The 21,851-nt window shown below is 37.2% G+C and overlaps 1 protein-coding gene across 1 annotated transcript; it reads left to right on the forward strand.

The window, feature by feature from the left end:
- Window positions 1-5,979: 5,979 nt before the first annotated feature.
- On the forward strand, window positions 5,980-21,409 carry ZDHHC7 (zinc finger DHHC-type palmitoyltransferase 7). Its single transcript, XM_069868742.1, has 7 exons — window positions 5,980-6,065; window positions 8,522-8,844; window positions 11,637-11,761; window positions 16,296-16,392; window positions 16,952-17,033; window positions 18,166-18,296; window positions 19,193-21,409. The coding sequence occupies exons 2-7, from the start codon at window positions 8,539-8,541 to the stop codon at window positions 19,367-19,369; spliced, it is 918 nt and encodes a 305-aa protein (XP_069724843.1). The 5' UTR covers window positions 5,980-6,065; window positions 8,522-8,538; the 3' UTR covers window positions 19,370-21,409.
- Window positions 21,410-21,851: the final 442 nt, after the last annotated feature.

Genomic DNA, 21,851 nt, shown 5'->3' on the forward strand with positions numbered 1-21,851 from the left:
GGCGGCTCCCTTCTGGGCTGACCGGGTGCCCCGTCCGGCCCCGGCGCCGTGATTGCAGGGTGTCGGCTGTGTCCTGCCTCTTTTCGGGCTGTCGAAGAATAAATGGATAAAGCCCGTCCTCCCGCAGCCGTGGAAGCGAGCCCGGAGCCCCCGCACGGCCGTGTTGCGGGGTCCCAGCTGCCGCCGTGGGAGGCGGAACGGGGAGCGAGCAGGAGCCGCTTGGCACGCACCAACTTCCTCAAGCTCGCTCTGGGGAGGTTTGCGGATCGAGGTGGTGGTGGCTTTCCTCGTTTCCAGGAGGGAACGGGAAGTGGGAATGCACCTAGTTCACATCTGGAAAGCGAGAGGGCTGTTTCGCACAGTACCACATGTATGGGATCTGTGCTACGGAAACAGTTGTATAGTTGTGTCAGGATGCTGAATTACAGTGATGTTCATTTTGCTGAAGACATAGACTGGAGTCCTTGTGACTGTTCACATTGAGAGGCATTAAAATTTCTTGAAGTGGGTGTTTTCTGACTCTGAAAATTTAGAGATTAATTAGACCTGTACTAATTAATTAGTAGATGAAACGGATGTAAAATTTTCATTGCTTCAGATTAGAGTTAACCTGTGAAAGCTCCTTGTGGCTAAAAAATATTGATAATACTTATAATCTCTTTAAGATTTTCTTGGGTTTCCTGTAGTTTATTTTGTCTCATGTTTGATTTTGGTTTTATGGCTTTTATGAAGACGTAGAACATTTAAGGAAAGCAGATCGATAGAATTCTGCAGTAGTTGACAGGCTGAAGGTGAGTATAGATGAAACGTGAGACTTTATATATGTCTGATACAGGGAACCACTGAAACAAAGGTTTTAACCCTCCTCTAATTGTGATTGAAAACCACTAGTGAATATAGTTCAGCTTTGATATGTGACATTACTTTTTGGAACCTGAAAGGAAGAATCGCATTTGGATATGGATATAACAACTGACAGAAAAATGTGCTTGCCAGCCTAATGTCACAGTACAATCAGTAGATATGGTACCTAAGCTGTCCTCAATTGAGTGTGAGGAGATACAGCGTATATTCATGAATACAAAAATTAGGATTAAAAATTATGCTCTAAAGTAGAATGTCATTCATCCAGTTGTCAAAGGAGTAAAGTTTTCAGTTTCCACATAGTAACACTGATCGTGGTTTAAGTGTCTAGCTTTTTGGAGTCTAATCTGAATTTGAGCTTGTGGCCCTGTTCCAAAAGAAGTGAGATAGAAAACCCAGCCATAGATTATATTTGTGTCCTTTTCTCAAGTAAAGGTGGTTCTTCAATCTGGGAGTGTTCCATCCTTGCTGTTGTAGTTCAGTGAACTCTTTGTGTATTGGATAGTGTGCATCTTTGCTGGGCACCAAAGTCTTGTGAAACATATTTTCTTTGACTTCCACATCTGTGGGGAAAAAAATCGGTTATTGAAAAGATACCTTGCTGAAAATCTTGAAGTTATTTTCATGCTTATGGAAAAGTGGATTGGTATCGCAGTTCTATTTGGTTTATCACTGATAGCAAAGCTCCTTAACACATTATATAAAAATGTATTCTGAAGACATGCATAGTTTTTTTTCCTTTCATGTTACTTTTTTACCCTGAATTCTCATTGCTTTTGGGGATATTTATAAAGATGCTACAGGCATAAAGACGTAAGTATTTAAATGACCACCTTCCCAATAAGACATCCATTTTTCTGCCTAAGTACCTGGCTATGCCCTTTTTTTCTGAGATTTAGAAGCAGCATATTCCCTTTTCAAAGCTGAGAAGACACAATTCCAGTGTTTTCCTACAGCTTGGCACATACTGTATAATCGATTGTCATAAGGAGAATCAATCATTACAATAGCTTGAAACTTGATTGTGTTAAAGGTATACTTAAGAGTGTCTCTCGAATTTGTTGCCAGGTGTTAGCATATAAACAGCATCGTGTTAGTTATGTGTTTCCACTGTGAAGTGTCACTGCATGCCTGCAGCAGAGCAGATATGGGTCAGTACAAAGGAAGGCTGTAAGGCATAAGTAGGAAATGAATGAGATAAACATGGTACAAAATATATTCAGTTTGAGCAAAAGCACCAAAAATTTAGAGAGATGATGAGCTGTTCTACTGAGGGTATGGGATAGATTTGAGGGTACGTTGATAATAACACTTTAGAGTTGTATCATGGGTTGTCATCAGTGGCTTCTTTCCAGAGTTGTGCTTGCTGTGTTATGTATGTCCCAGATTCCTGAAATTTGGCATATTTCTTTGTAATTGCAGATAGTAAAAGTGGAGTCTGTCAGGGCTAAATTGGGATTGTAGTTGATGGACTCCTGAATATGTGCTACTCAGACCATTTTTACATATTATGGTTGCTGAGAAAGGTCACCCTTGGAGCCCTAGCAGAGGGCTGCTTATACAGAGCTCAGGTGTTGCTGGGCTGAGCTGCAGAGTTTTCATTGCCATTACTGGTTGATGTAGTTATTGGAGTAGTTTTATTTGTTTGCTGTGAGGTTGTTTGGTAGACCAGTCACTGAGAAGAATTTGAAACAAGCCACAGTTTACTTATTTAATGGCTTTGCAGTTTGGATTGCATGTATGTGTAATAAAAAGTAGGTTATTCACATAAATAAGGCGTGGTTCTGTGCTGAATATTCATCTGTCAGCGATGAATGGTCCAGATTATCCATGGAATTGGATGCAGTAGTAGGTGTGCCAATTTGATTAAATAACTGCTATTTTTTAAGTAAATCAGTGATTACACTGTAACCTTTTAATGAGATTGCAGTTCTATGATATGCTTTCTAGGTAGGATTTAAATTTGTTGTATGCAAGTGCTGCGGGATTATTATTCTGGTGTACGATATCTGTTAGTGTCCCTACAACTATTGATTTATCAGTATGCTATCAGAAATGTTGAAGTAAAGGCATGGTCTGTATTGGTTGTAACAGAAATATGAGGAATTTTAGGAATTGTCTGTTGTATAGCTTCAAAGGAAAAGTGATCAAAAAAGATTTACGCTTGACAGCTGATGAATTTTTAGGCTTTATATATTTATATATACCTGTATATCTGTTAAAAAAAGAAAGACGAATTAGTGGGGTTTTTTTTTCCCCCTACAACAATGTTATTCCTTTCTTCCTCAAAAAACAGCAGGGAAAAGGATTGTGCTTAACCTTGAAGTGCCCTTTTTTAAATTTAATTGTCATGCGGGAGCCTTATGATACAATAGTTGTATCATTTGTCTTCCCAATGCCCTTGGTAGCTTTCTTTCAGTAAACCTAGAGAAGGGAGTTTTGTTGCTGCAGTGACCTTCTTTAGACCCACTGAAAAACTGAAAACGTCTAAGGCATGGTCATTTTACAAGACCATCTTTCTAGTGACTGTGCATTTGTAATGTAACTTTTTCAGGAGTTTTTTTGGTCACAATAATATATTAGCAATTTGTGCTTATGTTTCATTAACAATGAGGGGCAGTTCAGATGAGGCATTCTCAACCTGAGACTTTCAAATAACACCTAAGAGTGGAACTGCATTGTGTTAGGTTCAATGTAATCAGCTGTGCAAACAGATGATGTTTTGCTTGAAACTTTGAATAATTTAGTGTTATCTTCCAATGCTAGATAACAATTTTTAGAAGATCAGATTAAAAACTGTTGCTTGGCATGTTAGAGGCTGAAGTGTAATGCTTTGTCCTCAGGATTTGTATTTTAAGTATACAATAAAGAATCAATGTTAATTTGGTTAGGACAGGCATTGAAGCAGATAAATTAATAGTTTGGAGGAAAGCTGTGAGCATCTTGGTGGGGATGCTGAGCTCTTCATAAAGTCTAAGTGCTTTTCAAACATTGATCCTCTGCCTCTTGAAGGGGACCAAGTTGGGGATAATGGGATAGGCAGCTGGAGAGGAGAGTGATGTAAAGGAGCAGGGGAGATGGAAGGGCTGAGGGGAAATCACATGGGAATGACCAATTCTATTATTCTTGCAAAAACTGACCTTTGGTGGCACTTCCACATAAACCAATAACTGGTGAGGCCATGGTAAACACTGAAATTTTGCACAGAATTGCATTTAGGATTAGTGAATTGACTGAACAAATCACGTCCCTGTCTTGTCGATAAATTCTCTCTTAATGGTGTCAAATGATTACTCTGACTGTAATGTTTCGCCTGCAGAGGGTTGACGTGTCATCTTCTATTGCTTGTCACCTTCACCTCAGGGAATGGTGGATGATATTGCAAATTAATGTGATACACTCAACCTGTCTTCTTCTTGTCAATGACAACTTAATGATTGTGGATTTCACAATATTGTGAAAACTTGTTTAATAAAAGTATAAAGGCTTATTTATAAAGCAAAGCAGAAAGCAATCAGTAGCTTCATGCAGCTATATGTATGTAATAATCATTTGCATTACCTTTTAGGCTTGCAATAAAATACATGAGTTTGTTTAAATAAGGCAAGAGGCTTCATATTTTCAGGGGACATCTGCATTGGTATAATTGCCCTTGAACAATTTGAAAATGTGTAGTGAAGCAATATTGTATTTGGAATATTTTTTCCTAACAAGGTAGTTTTAGAAGATTTCCTTTATAAGCAAGTGGCTTAGTCTTTTCTGTAGCTGTTAAATGTGAGAATCCTTACATTACTCTCAACATACATTAATTTAAGTTAACCTTCCAAGTAAGAGTGAAGCTTCCATATCACGGGAAAATAAAACAACTAAAGAAATAGACATAGGTACTTTTTTAGCCAACTTTAATCAGACACAAATTTGAAATTCTTACTCCAAGCTAGGCATTTTATTCTGTACTATATAAAATAAAGCAAGGAAATCTTTCTTGATCACACATTGGGGCTTTAATTGCCAGGCAGTTGTTACAGTTTGCAGCAGTAGAACTGGGTGAGAGAATGGCAATGGCAGTCAATGTTGTTGCACAGAGCGGGTCGCCAACTTAATTTGGCAGAAACCGGTGCAGCAGCGCTTGCTGTGCAGGATGCATGTGGTCACTGACTTTTCCAGTCAGAAACTCAGGCCCACGCCTCTTTTGTTCTTTTCCCCAAACAGAGTCTAACTCAAGGTTCTGTGTTGCAGTCCTGCTCCAGATGCCACGCGGTGATTTCCAAAAGTTAATTGCTAACATTTTCACATTGCTTTTCTAAATAAAATAAGTTCCTCCTTTTCTTCTTTCACTAAGAATAAGGAAATCTACTGATACTCTCTTCCTTTGCAGTTTGTGTTGTATTTGAGTATTACATCCCTGTGAAAAGGAAGAAATGTGATTCAAGATTGTGGAACATTTGTATTGCAAAATTAAGCATGGTTAGAGTGGCTTATGCTAGCGTTTCAGTCCTTAAACTGGTTTGTAGATAAGTCATGTGGTAATTATTTCCCTGTATGGCGTAATTCTAAATGCATATTCCCTTTGGCATTGTTGCGGGCCATTTTCTTGTATGTACAGATGCTGGAACGAGTAGCTTCTTTATTTTAGATTGACCATAACTTGGTCTAATAATCAGAGTTAAAACAATTTTTTTTCTATCTTACTATTATAACAATAGTGGTTGGCATTCATGCTTGTTATTAATAATTTGCTACCAGAAACTTTGCTGTAAGCTCTGAAGGCAATCAAGTAAGATTATTATTTTATGCATACCCTCTCATAGTTGTACAGGAGTGGCAAACAGGAAGTAGTAGGAAGTCTCTGGATACATTAGTTTGTAATGCTAGAATTTGGATATCCAACTCATCTTAAAAAAACAATCAAGATGCATACAATGTGACTTGAAACACTGTTTAGGGATTTTTTGTTTGTTCTTTGATAGTTTAATCTGAAAGTTTTTTTCTTCTTGATCAGAGGCTTGTTTGCTGTAAGTACATGCAGTGTGCTTGAAAGTACTGCTATCTGTGTATTAACGCAGTGAAGCAAGAGTGCTTTTACTAATCAGTTTGTTGATGATGTCTTTTCAGATTACATCAGATATGACTGCGTGAATAGCTTAGAATAGCCCAAAGGAAGGACACGATGTCAAAATAACATACAAAACATTTGTGAGGTATGTGGGGTCTTAGTTGTCTTTTAATACAGCTAAACAAAATTAATGCAGTCATTTTATTTATTTACACTTTTAATTTGTATGCCAAGAGAGTTGCTTGCAGAATTGATGTAAAATTCACATTTATTGTGAAATACCAAATACCAATATACTTTTTTGTCAGAATCTTGATGTCTGTTCCAATTTAATGTAACTTGTTGATTTGAGCAGCTGAAAACTTACCTTGATTGCCTCTTCCGAGGTGTTGCACCTTAGCTGGAAGGAATTTTAAATTTATGTTCTGTAGGTTTCAGAATCAGGAGATTGCTTTTCATTTATCAATTCTCCGCAAATACTTCAAAAGATCTGTGCAGCAGGAGGTCTTGAAGGAGTGGGGTTTCTAAACAGAAAATGTTTTGAATTACTTATGTGTTGACTTTTTTAAACAAAAAGATACAATTGGCAAAAAAGAACATAACAAAAAAACCTGGAAAAGTTACTAATTTTGTCATTGCAAATTTGGTTGAATTTACCCTATATTTAACAAAAAAAAGAATTTGCCAGTGAAAAATATTTTGACAAAATTCTAACATGTGACTGAACTGTATTTTGCTGTTTCTGCAGTGCTGCCACTTAGCTTTTTATTGGAAGTTTGGCTCTTTAGAACATTTGTTAGGTCTTTTGTGTGTGTCATATACTTCAAGGCTTAATTGAATGTTTATTGTACGCAGCTTCTTGTGGGCCCTTTTTTGAGAAAGAAAAACAGACAAGAACATTTCTGAAAAGTTTTATGTGCCCATTTTTGATGAAGTAATAGCTGGTTTGCCCATTTATCTTTGTGTTCCAGCTGGTAACTATGTGGTCTCCATGAAACTTGACACCACTAGAACTATTAGAATAATTTCAAGTAGCCTTTACTTAGCCTGGTTAAGAGAGGTAGAGTTTATTCTTTTCTGAGATGTTTTTCTTGTGTGTGACTACCTTCATGCATGGCAGTGTTAGCAACTAGATCTGGGCACCAGAGCTGTTTTTCAGTTTTTGTTCTGCGTCCCAACCAGAGAATATAACCCACATTTAACTGTCCCCTATGAGTATCTTGGCTCGTTAGGTTAACTTTTACTCTGGAATTTCTACACTGCAATCTGCATATATTTGATTTCATTTCTAGTCTCTTGAATTATTCCAGCCTAGTTCTATCATTAAGACTGAAGGATGTGTTTATCTGAATTGCTTCTTGGTAGACAGAATTGAGAGTTTTTGGAAGGATTTAAAAACATGTAGCTTCATCTGCAACCTCAGTGTGAGTCTTTACCTGGTAATGGTCACTTTGACCACTTTAGACTAATAAAATGATCCTACATGCAACGTCTCGGGATGTAAACTGAAGTGCCATAATTCCTACCAGTCATATATAGGCTTTCATTAATAAGGGGAAAAAATGGAGACTTCTGTGTGACTGCCATCAGTCAATGTAATGCTTTCAAGTTTATCTCGGACATGGCCTTTAATAGCATGGATCAATACAAGTTTTGGAACACAGTATACTTTAAGGTAGAAGGCTAGCCTTAATGCTTAATGTTTAAGCTTTAATGTGTCTCCTTTTTGTTGACAGCATTTCAGTTCTACCCTTTTGTATCTTTTTTGTATCTTTACAGATGTCTGGAAAATAATTCTGTTTTTATGAAACCTCTTTAAGGTTTTAAGTCTTGGTTTTGTTCCACATTGGAACAGCAACAAAGCCCTAGAAGAATTCTCTTGAAATGAAATTAATTATTGTCTTTGAAAATCTGATTCATGTAATCTGTTGCCATGCTAATTTAAGTACTGCCATTTGTTTCCCTTAAGTTTGGTCTAATCTGAGACAATTTTGTAAGTTATCCCATATATCTTTGTTACAAGTTTGTGGGTTTTTTCAACACAATAGCGCTTTTGTCAATAAATTTAGCTGCTTTCTCACTTGCTCTTTTTTTTTCTTGTTATTGTGAACGATGTACTAGACCAGCTTTATTTCCATTCTGTTTTTTCTTTCTGCTCTTCCCTGTGCTGCTGGAGCAGTGTGAAAAGTCATCAGTGCCATAATTTGCTGTTTTCTGAGAAACGTGAGCCTTAATTTAATGAAGACTTTGAAATAAAAGAAAGAGGTTGCATTTTTAACAAAAGGGGAAGAGTCATTTATGGGCACAGCAAGATGGAAATAAAACCATTCTAAAATCCCTTTGTCAAGCATTGAAGTTGCAAGATCAAGTTATGGGATTATGGCTTACAAAATTGTTGATTAAACTTTGTAACTTAGTATCTTTTGAGTAGAGAAATAGTCCATCTTCATGTAGCCATACAGTTGTTCAGGTTTTGATCAGAAAAAATCTCAGTAATCTGTTTTGAACTTGGATACGTTTTATCTTGCAGAAACAAAAAGTGAGAGACACCTGTCTTTCCAGTTTCCTCATGCATAATAATGGCATCTTTGCTTCCTGCAGGGCAAGGCCAGAAAACCATGCAGTCATCAGGGCACAGATTCCGTGATGTTGAGCACCACCCACTTCTTGCTGAAAATGACAGCTACGATTCCTCTTCCTCAGAGGCCGACATGGCAGAGAGGGTTTGGTTCATCCGAGATGGCTGTGGTATGGTCTGTGCTATAATGACATGGCTTCTCGTTGTCTATGCAGACTTCGTAGTGACTTTTGTCATGTTGCTGCCTTCCAAAGACTTTTGGTACTCTGTGATCAACGGTGTTCTCTTTAACTGCTTGGCAGTACTAGCTTTGTCATCGCATCTGAGAACTATGCTAACTGATCCAGTAAGTATGCGATTGTTCCTTGACATTGGATTGTTCTCTCATGTAGCTGCTCGTCTGCAGAGAAATTTGGTGAAATGGTATCCATCTTCTGCTAGGAAAAGTAGTGTTAGATTCAAAGCCCTCCAGGTGAAGAGATATCTCTACTTTTCCTCTTGTTCTGTTAATAAAACCATAAATAATGTTTTGCTTAAGGAGCAGGCAGCATTAAATCAGTTTAAAAGTGAGAGGTAGGCTTATGAGAAAAACTGTTAGTTAAATATTAACTGAGGTTCTGAAGAAGCTCACAAAATTATAGTCTTTTCTGCACTGATTTTTCTTACTTTTTTCCCTCAAATATATTTTCAAAACTTCTTATGAAGTTGTAGCTTCATCCTGTTGTATTATTTGAAGCGTATCTTCCATTTATGTCACATAACTTGTAGTGGTTGACATTCTGGAAAACCTCAGTCACATTGATACCAAGTAACAACTACTTTACTACACCATTTATACATTACTGCATTTAGGTGTTTGGAGTTAGTGGGAGGAGAGATTTAAGTTGAACTCACGTGCAGTTGGAACAGTGTAGATAAGAAAGTTCTTAGAAGCATTCATTTCTTAGCACTTTTACTCTTCAAGATTTCAAGAGATGAAATTATTTATTTTGTACTAAAGTCTATTAGTAAAATCTTCAGGGAAGAAATCTGATGAGAGAGGGGTAAAGGAAAAGAATATTTTCTCTACATTTTTGAAACAGTAGCAGTGTATATGAAAGTTATGGGAGTGATCAAAAAGGCAGCAGCGTATTGTAGTTAATGGTTTGCTAGGTCTTTCATTTACTTTTGAGCCCACACCCAGTGATGAAATATTATGACTTCTACAAACTGTAACAGCTAAGAAGGTTAATAGTTTAGTGATTGCTTAAAAATATGTACTGATAAAACTACGTGTATTTCTAGACCTGTGTTGTTCTTCATGGATAAAACATGAATCACTACCTTTTTTTTTTTTCCCCACTCATCTCGTACTGACTCCCAGAATGGAAGACAAGACTGTGATGGAAACTAAGATTGAAGGAAAAAGGAATAAGCTGCCTCAAAACATGTGTGGACTAAATATGCTTTTATAACTGTAAAAATAGACTATTGAAAAGATTTGGTGACAGTCCGACACCATGAAAGATGTTTTTGGAATAAACATATTTTTATCAGCAAAATGCTAGAAGCATGGCCTGAATTTGTTTTTAGTGAATAGGTGAATTCCTGAGATGTTTTTGAAGCATAAACTTACATAGAACAAGCTAAATCTTTCTCTTTGAGATAATTCACTATGTCTACACAAAAATATTAACTTAAATGAGAACATTTATATTGCAAAAAACACTTCAGCAATACAACATGAGTGTTGAAGGAACTCTCTGTTCATATCCCTTCAAGGGCCAGCTGGTTCAAGTTTGAAGCACTACTTAACCGAAGTGTTCATCTAGGGCAGAACCTGGGCTGTGTTTCAGGCAGTACAAACACAAGGTTGTTACTGTAGGCAATAGGCATCAAAAACTTTCTGCCTAAGTACAGGGTTATTTTGCAATTGAATTTCAAGTGCCTGCTGGTTTGTTAATTCTTCCACAAGCTTTCTTAAGGTTTCTGTATAAAGTGATGATGTTGCCATTGGGTGTTTTAGAATAGGAAAGAATTATAGAACATAGCAGATGATTTAAGTGAACCTGAAGAAGACCATCCCTAAGTGAAGTAAATGCTGTCTCGGAGGAGTTGGTACAGAAAGGCCATTGCACTTTCTTATTACATCCCAGTTTATTTCACAATCACTGCCTGTCACAGATAAGCCTTTAGATCTATAAATAAGCAAGGTGACAGTAGTACTTGCCATTATTTTCTTCTTACTCATCCAAAGTTAGATTCCTATCTTGTGAGGCTCTATATTAATACTGTTACTGAGAGAGGCAATCTTGCCTACTATTCCTGTCTGCTCATCATCTTCCTAATTGTTCTGAAACAGCTGCTAATGTAGCTTTGTTGAACAGCTCAGAGAACTAATCACTAAAAAATAATTTCTTTTCCTGATGGGTTATTTTTCTTTCAGATCAGTTCCTTCGACTGTTTGCCATGTAGCTACACAAGCTTTCACAGTAGCAGAAGGCAGCAGGATATAGGAGATGTAGAATAAAGCAGCCACTGGTGACTTGGGCTGACGTTATTCGAGTTATAAGCTTAATTATAAAGGAAGAAAGGATAACTGTTGGTGCCCACAAGTTGTGTATGTGGTGCAGGTGGCTGAATCTTGGTTTCACAGAGCTGAAAGAACATCTTTCAAGTAGTTGTTGCTGATATAACTTTTGTGGCTGGCTTGTCTTAAAAATTGAATGTCACAAAAATTAACGTGTGCTACTGTAAGAAAGCATGTCTCTTTTAGTAGTGCTCTTTCAGAACTAATTCTCAGCAGATATTTTACCTGTAGCGCTTGTATCTGAATGCAAAGATGCGTCTTCCGCTTCATTTTATGTATATTGGTAACAGCAGATTCTATCAGAATTATGGTAATATTTGGCCATAGATGAGTCTTGCTGAAATGAAACTGAGCAAGCAGAGGTAATTGATTCATTGAATGAATGAAACCTACCAAGCAGAGGTAATTGATTCATTTGGGAATCATTCTGGCTTGTGGTGGACTAGCTTTGAGTAAATGAACTTATTTCAGTGATAATCCTGAACTTACTGGTATGAAGTCTATAAAATGTTTTTTAAATGCTATCATACAATTTCAGAAGATTTCTCCTTTAATTGAAATTATTCCAGGGGGCTGTACCCAAAGGAAATGCCACTAAAGAATACATGGATAATTTGCAACTGAAACCAGGAGAAGTGATCTACAAATGTCCAAAGTGCTGTAGTATCAAACCTGAACGTGCACACCATTGCAGGTATGCTCTAGTTTTCTCTAAAGCAGTTATGCTTATTGAGTCTTGGAATAGCATTCCTGATATTTGTGTTATTTTTTTTCTCACAAATCTCTTTTGGTATCCAATAAATTTTCAAATTCATAGGTTGCAAATTATTTTATAATTATAACATGTTATAGCCAAAAAATAATGTAAAGTCAAGAGACTTGCAAGTTTAAGATGATCATACCATGGTGTCTTAAATACTTCTTGATCTGTGAATGGTTTTTCCTGTGTATCATTCATGTTATTATGCTGTAATGTTGATAATGCAGGGCAAAGGAAAGAATCTCAAGGAACTTTCCCATAGAAGCTGATTTAAGGAATGACTCTTGCAATCTTAAATTAAGAAAATATAGATAAATTTCAAGCTATCATTTTAATTTGTGTTGTCTTCATAGTGCATAATTTGAAGTTATATGTGAATTGGCAGATTATTTTCCCGAAGTTGTCGGCGTAATTGGTTAAATGTACGTCTGCTTATGGAATAGTCATTTTAATAAAGACCGAAGTGATGATAATTTGAACCTGGAAGAGATAGTAATTAATTAACTCTCAATTATTTGGATTTTCAGGCACTGTGGATATGCATTTGTAATGTTTATTGTGTGAGAGTTGAAAATAGATATGCCATCATAATTAAGACTTGCATAAATATGTAAATGTTTCTGGTGGCTCTCCTGGATGTGAGAAGTGATGTATATTGAATTGTGTGGCATATTAAATTTTAGTCTCTGATTTAGTGCCCATCAAAAGAGCAGAGTGAAGTCTTGTCAGGACTCTCAAGCGATTCTGTAAATTTGTTTCTAAATTAAATGTCTCTGTGTATGTCACTTATCTGTGTGAAAGTTATGGCTGAGAAGCTGTTGCTGTTTTAAATACTCTGCCTTTGCAATGGAATCTTGTTCTTCTCTCAGATCTGAGTGGGTTTTCATGTCTGGAGTGTGAAGGGAAAAGTTGCATGTAGAAATAGTAAAACTAACTGAAGATTATTCTGTACTTATCTGTGGTGTAGGTTAGCTTTTGCATGGATGCAGATACAAGGCCTACCTTCATGTTCCATGAGTTTGGTACTGGCTGGCTTTATTAGCCCTGGGGTTAGAAGGCCTGGGGTTAGAAGCAGTGCAGCTGCTCTGTTGTGGCAGAACATAAGCCGTTAACCTCTGGGAATCCAAAATAGACTTGTGCGGTCACTTCAGATGTCCTGGCATTGTGTTCAAGGGACACCCAAGAGGCTCCGCTTAGTGTAGGTTGGATCTTGCTAATTTTCTCATCTTGGGTTTAGGCTGGCTTCTACAGAGACTTTGCAGGTGTCTTTGTGAAATATTTCCCACACCTTCAGTCCTGATAAGATTTACTGATTTGGGAGTTAGCCCTAAATGAAGTCACTTTGTGTTGAACTCTACATATGGGCTGGCATACCGGGAAGCCTAGAGTTGCTGCAGAGTCTCTTGGTTACATCTGGGCTATCATGCTCAGCAGGCACTGCGTTATCTTGGATGCTGCACTAGCCTGTGATCCCAGATAAGGTGGTGTTGATTCAAAAATTATTTCTTCATGAAAGAAGAATAAAAATGAGCTGGTTAGGGTTTTTGAATACATTGTTTATAGCAAGATGATGAGTGGCATTTATTGTCAAAGCAGAGCAAGAATGGATAGTGTCTGTGGTGAAGGAAATCTGTGATAGTTTCCAAGGGTTTGTTTTCACTATCCTCTGGTTTGGGAACCTGGTTTTGAATATCTTGTGAATTTTTTTACTTTTCAATGCCTTGGTAAAATACACTGAGATATTCCACATAAGGGCAAAGGATACGTTTTCATGCTTGCACAGTGCATAACTGGCTTCATGGAACATCTGAAAAAGAAAGCCAGAGCCTGAAAGCATATGTACTGTCCTTTTGGAATCCCACTGTCGTGTGTTTCTGAGCAGTTTGATATCTGGTTTAATTGTCTTTGCTACTCATACAACACATCTACAGTAGTTGCTGTTAACTTTTCTGAAGTAAACAAAAGGATTTGTGTGTATTCTTCTGCAACATTTGATACATACTGCATAGACCAGCTACCAGAACCTGATTCTGTTCCATAGGCTTATCATCACAGAAGTGTACTGAACAGAAAAAACGGTTTGCTTGATTATACTGCCAACACTTTATTGGCTTACAAAAACATTCCAAGGACATTAAAAGGATGGTCTAGTCCCAAGTAGCCAAAGTGGCAATTTGCTGATAGAAGAGACTTGAAAATTGAAGTTGGTTCCTGTTGGGAAATAGTTATGCTGAAAGCCACAGTGTATGTTTTGAGTGGTAAATTATTAACAGAAGAGGCTCTTGTGATATAGTTATGAAAATTGTTGTGCAACACTGCAGAAGAAGCTCTTTTGAGGAAGAAAAGTAGTTTCATGATACATATTAGTGATGGGGAGAAGAACAAGAAACCTTTATTTACAGCTAAGTATCCAGCCTCGTGAAATACATTGAACTGGGATTTTACTAAGCAGTTAACATTTTCAGCATAAGGAAGAGGCTTACCCTGAGTGAAGCTATGTCATTTTCCCTGAAGGAGCACATCTGTCATTATTTCTAGCCTATTCTGAGTGCCTGCATTTGTGAGTGGGGAATGGTTATTTAGAATCAGCCACGGAGATGTTTCCTGGGAATTTGTTACCCAGACCTATTTCTTCTAAGCCATTAGCTGTATCCTTCTGAATGTTATCTTTAGCATTCAAAACTGTAATTGCGGTTGTAGCTGCCTGGGTGCATTAAGCAGCAGAGCCAAGCTGGAGATGGCTTTCCCCTGTCTGCTGCTCTTTGCTCTCACTACCCTATTGCTCCTTCCTCTTGTGTAGGCGTGAGTGTTCATGCACAGTGTAATGACTCAGGCTGCAGCTAGCAGAGTGACTTCCATGAACTCTTGTTGCATGAACATCTATGCTTGGATAAGGGAAGAGATAGAATGGGGGTAGGAGGAAGGCAGGACTGCTGTTTTCAGCATTGCTGCAGATTTGTTGGCTGGAAATGTTTGTTGAATCGTAGTGCAAGATTAGAAATGAAGGCAGGGTTCCAGACGTGGTGTCTTGGATAGCATTGCGTGGGCTTGTGAAGAGTATTGAATGAGCAAAAATGTGCCCTGCCCACCTCACATCCTCCAGTATTTGGCTTGATTGAGTTTGGATATGATTTTACTTAGTACTTCACATTAATGTTCTTTTTAGAGCAACAGTATATATTCTGTGTTATGTTAGGAGGCTTGTGTAGTTGTGGTACTGGAGTTAGCCTACCTTTCCACAGAGCTCTGGAAATTAATGGGAGGCTGAACTTAGAGTCAGCAGGCTCTGAAATGAAAATCTTTTGGAGAGTCTTCTGAATGCCTTCTCTTGAGTGATACCTGTTTCTTCTGCACTGACTGCAGTGTTTTGAGTGTGTGGGTATCTTAAGCACAGTATTGGGATTTTCATGTGTAACTGGCAGTATTTAAAAAGTAATTTGTATCAAAGGATTGAATTGAATAATAGTGTCTGTATTTTTTGGTCTAATTTGTGTTTGTAACTGCTGAAATGAAAATGCTTAATATTCTGGATGTTCTGTAGGCAAATCTGGGACATTTTGAGTCTATGGCTAGCAAAACTAAATATCAGCACTACTTAAGCTATTGATTTACAGAATAACTTAACACATGTTGCAGCTGTTGTGTTTCTCTTGTATAACTGGTCATGTTGGGCTGCAGACCTGAATATAAGAGATGTGAGCCCTCTGGTTCTGTACAGCCTAGCAGATGTAAAAATGGACTTAATGAAATACTTTTTTTCCTGAAAATAACCTTGACTTAAAATTGAGCAGAAGCTAAACAATTAGTTGCACAACTAGCAAAGGACAGAAGTGGTTAAATATTCATTAATAAGTAGGCAAAGAATATGCATGGCTTATCATTTCAATATTTTTGGTTTATATTTAGGCAGTGAGATGTAACATTGTCAGCTGTTCTTTAGTTGAGATTTTGATTGCATGTTAGAGTTGTATGGCCCATTGAAACCTCAAGAGTGAGAATTTTTCTTGAAGATGTAGATATTTTCTGATTCACAAACTAGATTTACAACTTTAAAGTCTATAAACTTGAAATAATTACTGTGTCTAAAAAAGCTCCTCTAGAAGGCAGGTTGTTTTTTTTTTAATACTCAATCTAAAAAGAACTGAAACTTGGCTCATTCAGTGCCACAAATGTCTAAAATCAAGTTACTGTATTTACTTGGTTGTATGTTTGGATATACAATTATTCTCGTTTTAATACTGTTTTTCTTATCTGAGGATAATCTCATTTACACAGTCAGTTTTGTAACAACCAGAAGCTGAGTTGTCAGTGAGCAAGTAGTTTCTTTAAAGAAATACAAACAAAATCACTGTTTGCAGTTTGTCAGGAAAGATTTTGGCAAATAATATTATGACTACTGGATACCCTTGTTTCTACGTTAGAATACAAAGTACTGTTTCTCAACAGAAGTCTTTTCCCTTTCCTCTAGTATTTGCAAACGATGTATTCGAAAGATGGATCACCACTGTCCCTGGGTGAATAATTGTGTGGGGGAAAAAAATCAGAGATTTTTTGTTCTGTTTACGGTAAGTGATAAACAACAGCAGCTTGATCTCAGTATGAATCTACCTTGATTGTAGCATTTTTGGTTTTGTTTATTGATGACTAATGGCTTAAGGGCACAAATGTTGTGTGTTGGGGTTTTTTTCCCTTTATGCGAGATCTTCTCCAAGGAGGAAGATATTTCTACTCAAAGTCATTTTAATCTGTTTTGTAAAGTGCTGTTATTTTAACTAGCCTCATCTTGCTATGTTTTATATGGTAACAATTAGTGAAATGGTACTGTGATTTAAGGAGCTAATCCTTAAACTTAAATTGTTGCTCACATTTTTAGAATCAAGCTTAATTGGAATTTGTTTTTACATCATTGTATTGAATTAAAAATTGAAGTAGAAAAGTGTATTGACTGTGCAGTGACAAAGGAATGATAGGAATGCAGTGCAGTGATAGGAATGGTTGGACTCGATGATCCGGTGGGTCTCTTCCAACCTGGTTATTCTATGATTCTATGAAAGTGTAGCTGAAAGGAATGTCTGGTTTACTACCTGGCAGCAGTCAAAAGTAAGCACTCTCTCTTATTTCCAGATGTATATAGCCCTAATTTCAGCTCATGCGCTCATACTGTGTGGGTTTCAGTTTTTTTCCTGTGTCCGAGGGCAGTGGACTGGTAAGCAAATACTTAACTTTCACTGACATAATCTAGCAGGTATTAAGGGAAAGTCATAGCATGTCATGCAGTCCCATGTATGAAATATTACAGAGAATTGATCTTTTTAAAGCGAGGTCCTGAAAATGTTTCATACCTGTTTATCCACCTTTCTTATTTGTTTTATTTTTCCCTTAGTCATTCACTCTAAGAGCTGTGGCTGTCAGGGACTTTCTCACTCCCTTTCCACATGGTAGTAATTTACTGTTGCTGTAATATGACAGAAACAGATAGCTGGTCCTCAGCCACCTTGGCATTCTTAAACTGTCCCAGTTGTTTTAGTCTTCTGACTTGCATTTCTTAATGTTCCAATGTGCCAGAGCTTATTCTCATCTTGTGCTTTTGACTGAAGATGGTTGATTGTATGTTTTTTCTCGTACCTGAAGCAACAGGGGAATCCATGTGACTAATTTTTGCTGAGTTTTTCATTAAATGGTCGGGATATTAGTCCTTTTTTTTACTTGAAACATTTTCTTGTGAATTATTCCATTTCTTCTTTGTTTAACTGTAATTGAGTTAATCAGTTGATAAGAGACTCTTCAGAGATGTGACTGTAAGTGTAAGACAGAACTCGATTACTTTGTGTGGTGAATTTAAAAAACAAACAAACAAACAAAAAACTACAAAAAACAAAACAAATAAAACCCCCACAACTAATGAAGAAATCACAGGAAAGTGGGCATCTGGATTAACTAGCCAGTCAGAGCTAATAATGGTGATGGCTTTTACAGTGTTTGTCATGCATGAAACTTCAAGCTGCTTTCTTCTGCAAGTCCAAGTACTTAAATCATCTCATGTGCAAACATATATTTATACATCCATGAAATTCCAAGGGAGGATTTTGATTGTGTGGTACTGTATACTTTATAGGAAGCCCAAAGTGTTACTTCCTGGAAATTCTTCATTTCCTTGGGCAGCAAATAAAACTTCTGCAGTGCTAGAAATTTGAAGTGTTTTTAACTGTGAGATGTCATTTCATGTGTCAGATATTTAGCTTTTATTGCTGTTTGTTGAAGAGGGGATGTCTCAGCATGAACATGCTCTATAGAGTTTTTTAAAATATTTTTTATAACTACATATATCATTTTCACAGAATGCAGTGACTTCTCCCCACCTGTAACTGTGATCCTGATGATCTTCTTGTGCCTTGAGGGTTTTCTTTTTCTCACTTTTACTGCAGTCATGTTTGGCACCCAAATCCACTCAATATGCAATGATGAAACGGTAAGAACTTCTGCTTTTGTATCTTGTGACAATTGTTCTAGGAAGATGTGATGAGGTGTTGTTTTACTTGGATGAGGTTAGGCTTTTGTTTTGGGAGAAAACCCTGAATCTGAAGTAGCTAATCATTTTTATTTTCTGCAGTTGTAAGCATTTAAATACTTTCTCGTGGTTTGCTTCCAAATGGAAGTTACTGCGTTATTTGCTTTTCCAACATAAATTTTATAATTAGGTTTTCAATATCAAAAATGACACAGCTTTTTACTTACATTTGGGCTTCCACTTCTAAACTATCACCAACTCCAGATAGATCATGAGAAATGTCTGCATCTCTCTGGTTTACACTTAAACTAGCTATCTTGTACCAACCCCTCACACTTTCTGCTGCTTGATAAGCTCTATATTAACTGTAGCCATAGTTTGAACCTCTGGCTGCTTTGCCCTTAGGTCTGCAGTGTTAAGCCTTGAGAGAGGATGTTTTGTATTGGATAATTGACTGGGAACATAAAGAATCTGAATTTTGTGGCTGCTCAGAATTTTCTCACTTGAGATTCTTTAAAAGTGTGCTTCTGTACTGAAGAGTAACTGTGAAAAATGGTAAATATCCAGCTGTCATTAATGGAAAGTAAGAAAAAAATGATCATTAAAATAATGCATCTGGGCGAGTTAGCCTTGCTTCAGTAATTGCAGTACATGAATCTTTTTGGAAGCCTTATTGTCTGGTTCAATTAACTGAGTAAATTAGTGTTAGTATATTGCCTGCAGATTCTCTGCTGTAACATCAGCTCACTAGCTATACATTAAAAGAATGCAAAGTAGTCATCAGTTTGATAACTGCTATTAGACTTTACTCAACTTTGGGCTTAACAGTGCATCACTACCTTTCTGTTTATGTACAGGAGATTGAAAGACTGAAGAGTGAAAAGCCAACATGGGAGAGGAGACTACGTTGGGAAGGAATGAAATCTGTTTTTGGGGGTCAGCCTTCACTCTTGTGGATTAATCCTTTTGCAGGATTTCAAATCAGGCGACTCCTACTGAGAGGAAAGAAAGGAGGACCTGAATTTTCTGTTTGAGTCTACTTATGCTGGAACTTGCAAGAATACTATACAATATTTATTTGGGGCCAGAGAAGGCTGTCTGCATATATTCTGTGACCAGGTGAAACTGATATCAGACATTTGCTTGTAGCAAGCAGAGTTTTATACGTTTATCGTCACAGACATCTCATTAACTTTCAGAGACGCGAACTGGATCTGTAGTGATCTTAACAGCAAGATAACAAAGGAAAAGCACGTGGTCACACTAAAGAAGCCAAATGTCATGCTACTGTAATTTATTTTGAGATGAATTATCCATTTTTGTTAAACCCTTTTTATTTGATAAATGTTTGGGAAATTACCTGTGTGTTTTTATAAAAAGTATATACTTAGGTGCAGTTGTCAATCATAAGGAAGAGCAGTATGGTGAAAGTTGATCTCAAATGAGAACTAGCCTTCTAAATACAGTTTTCAGGGAATATCGTTTTGTTCACTTTTAATTTATATTTCAGCTTATCCTAATAAAAGAACTGTACTCTTTGTCCCACTTCAGGCACACATTCCTCATATGCAAGTCATTCAAAGGACTGGTGCACACAACAACATAACACATCGGAGGCACTGTTACACCCCTGCCAAATGTCTTCCCAGGCTCACAAAAGCATGTCTTGTACTTGGCTGTGTTAATCTCATATGGCATTTAGGTGAGTTCTAAGTCTTCAGCAAGCAACGCTTTTAACTAATGGCTGTGGGCCAATTTCTGCCCTCAGATATTCATCTCCGATTCTTAATGCATTGATTCTAGAGGAACTTTAGGTGTTTGAGGATTGAATCCATTCCTCTGTGCAGGGCTAAGTGGGACCAGCGACTCTATCCTCCGATGTGAGAATGAATGTACTGCAGATTGGAGTTAATCGGTTAAAAATAGTTATTTTCGTAAGGTCTTGCTCTGCCCCTTTTTTTATTGTACAGGCTTTTCATAGATGGGAAACTGTTAAAGATGCCCTGAACAAAGACATCAGAGGAAAGAGATGTTGCCTTTTTCACGAGTACAGCAGATCTTAAATGTAGAAAGATCTGCAATAGAATGAATTATTTTGAATTTAGCCATTTTCCAGCCAAAACTACTTTCAATAAATGAGAGCAATATAGATCTAGAACTGCTTTATGTGGGCCTGACAAGCAGCAGCAGTGCTAAGAAAAGTTTATAAATCTGCAAATAATGAGATACAAGCTGCTAGTGATGAAATTCAGCTAAAAGTGGATTCTTCAAAAGCTGTATGTAGACTATTTTTTATATTGTTAATCTGTTCTATAGATCACTGACAATATAAAGGATAAAGCAGGAGCCTTGATGCATAGCTTGATATCGTGCCTAGAAAGTAAATAGCTCCCTGTTCTGGGACTTGCCTTAAAACTGTCCTGTTCATGCTTTTGCTTTGCCAGTAGGACTGTTGATCTGTCCCACCTCAAGCAGTTCAATGTGCTGAAGAATCTTGCATTACAAAAAGTTTACATATTACAGAAGCTATACTTTTTTTTCCAATTACCTGCTTCTGCCTTTCTTTTTAAGTGTTTGTGGCATCTTGATTCTAGCTTCATCAGGTTTTATACCATTGGGTGGGTGAAATTACTATAGTATCCATTTATTATCTATGGCCCTGCGAACAAAATTGTGCAATACTATGTAATATGTCCACTTTGTGGGAGAGAATGCGTAATACTGGACAGTTTCTAGGTGGATGCAGCCAGTGAAGTTGCAGTCAAATGAACAAAACTACGTCTTGTGTAACTGAGGGGAAAGTTGGAAGTTCTACAAGAATCTTTGCTTATTCAGTTGCACATCTTATAGATTGGGAAAAAATGAGTATGGCTTTGTCATGAGGCTCTTAATGTGTATATTGTTTAATAAAAAAATCCTGATGGAAATCACAACATATCACTTCAAGCGGATGAACCCTGTGACTTAGCAAGTGCGTGCGTGTGTGTGTGTGTGAAATCAGGTTTACTTGGCTTTTCAAACCCTTGTTACGTTGTAATTTTTTTAATGTAAAAATAATAAAGTAATGAATCAAAGTCTTAGTTGATTAACTTCTGCTCTGTATGTTGGTTTTTTGCACATACACGTGCGCATTCACATATATTTAAATTACAACAACTTCTGCGTAATGCTCATGCATCCTTTGGCTTGTAGTTTATATGTACATGTATATCAAGTAACAGGTGATACTGCTCCAAATTAAAGATGCTGTGTTGCTTACTAAGTTTCTTAAGCTATGCTAACTGCTCTGCTGGTCTTAGGCATTTCCTTTTCTGCATCCTGTGGTGTAACTGCCTACGGCATGTATGAAAACACATGGTGAATACTTCTGATTTGAAAACTCTTAACAGGGTATCTCAGGCTTTGCACCTTCAATGTGTTTGTGTAAAATACAGGTTTGGGCTTCCTTCTGTGCAAGTGTTGACTTTTCCCACTAGTTCTGTAGCTTCAGATACAGAGACAGCCAGTTATGCAGCC

This window comes from Phaenicophaeus curvirostris, chromosome 14 (assembly GCF_032191515.1).
Source record: "Phaenicophaeus curvirostris isolate KB17595 chromosome 14, BPBGC_Pcur_1.0, whole genome shotgun sequence".
Taxonomy (NCBI): domain Eukaryota; kingdom Metazoa; phylum Chordata; class Aves; order Cuculiformes; family Cuculidae; genus Phaenicophaeus; species Phaenicophaeus curvirostris.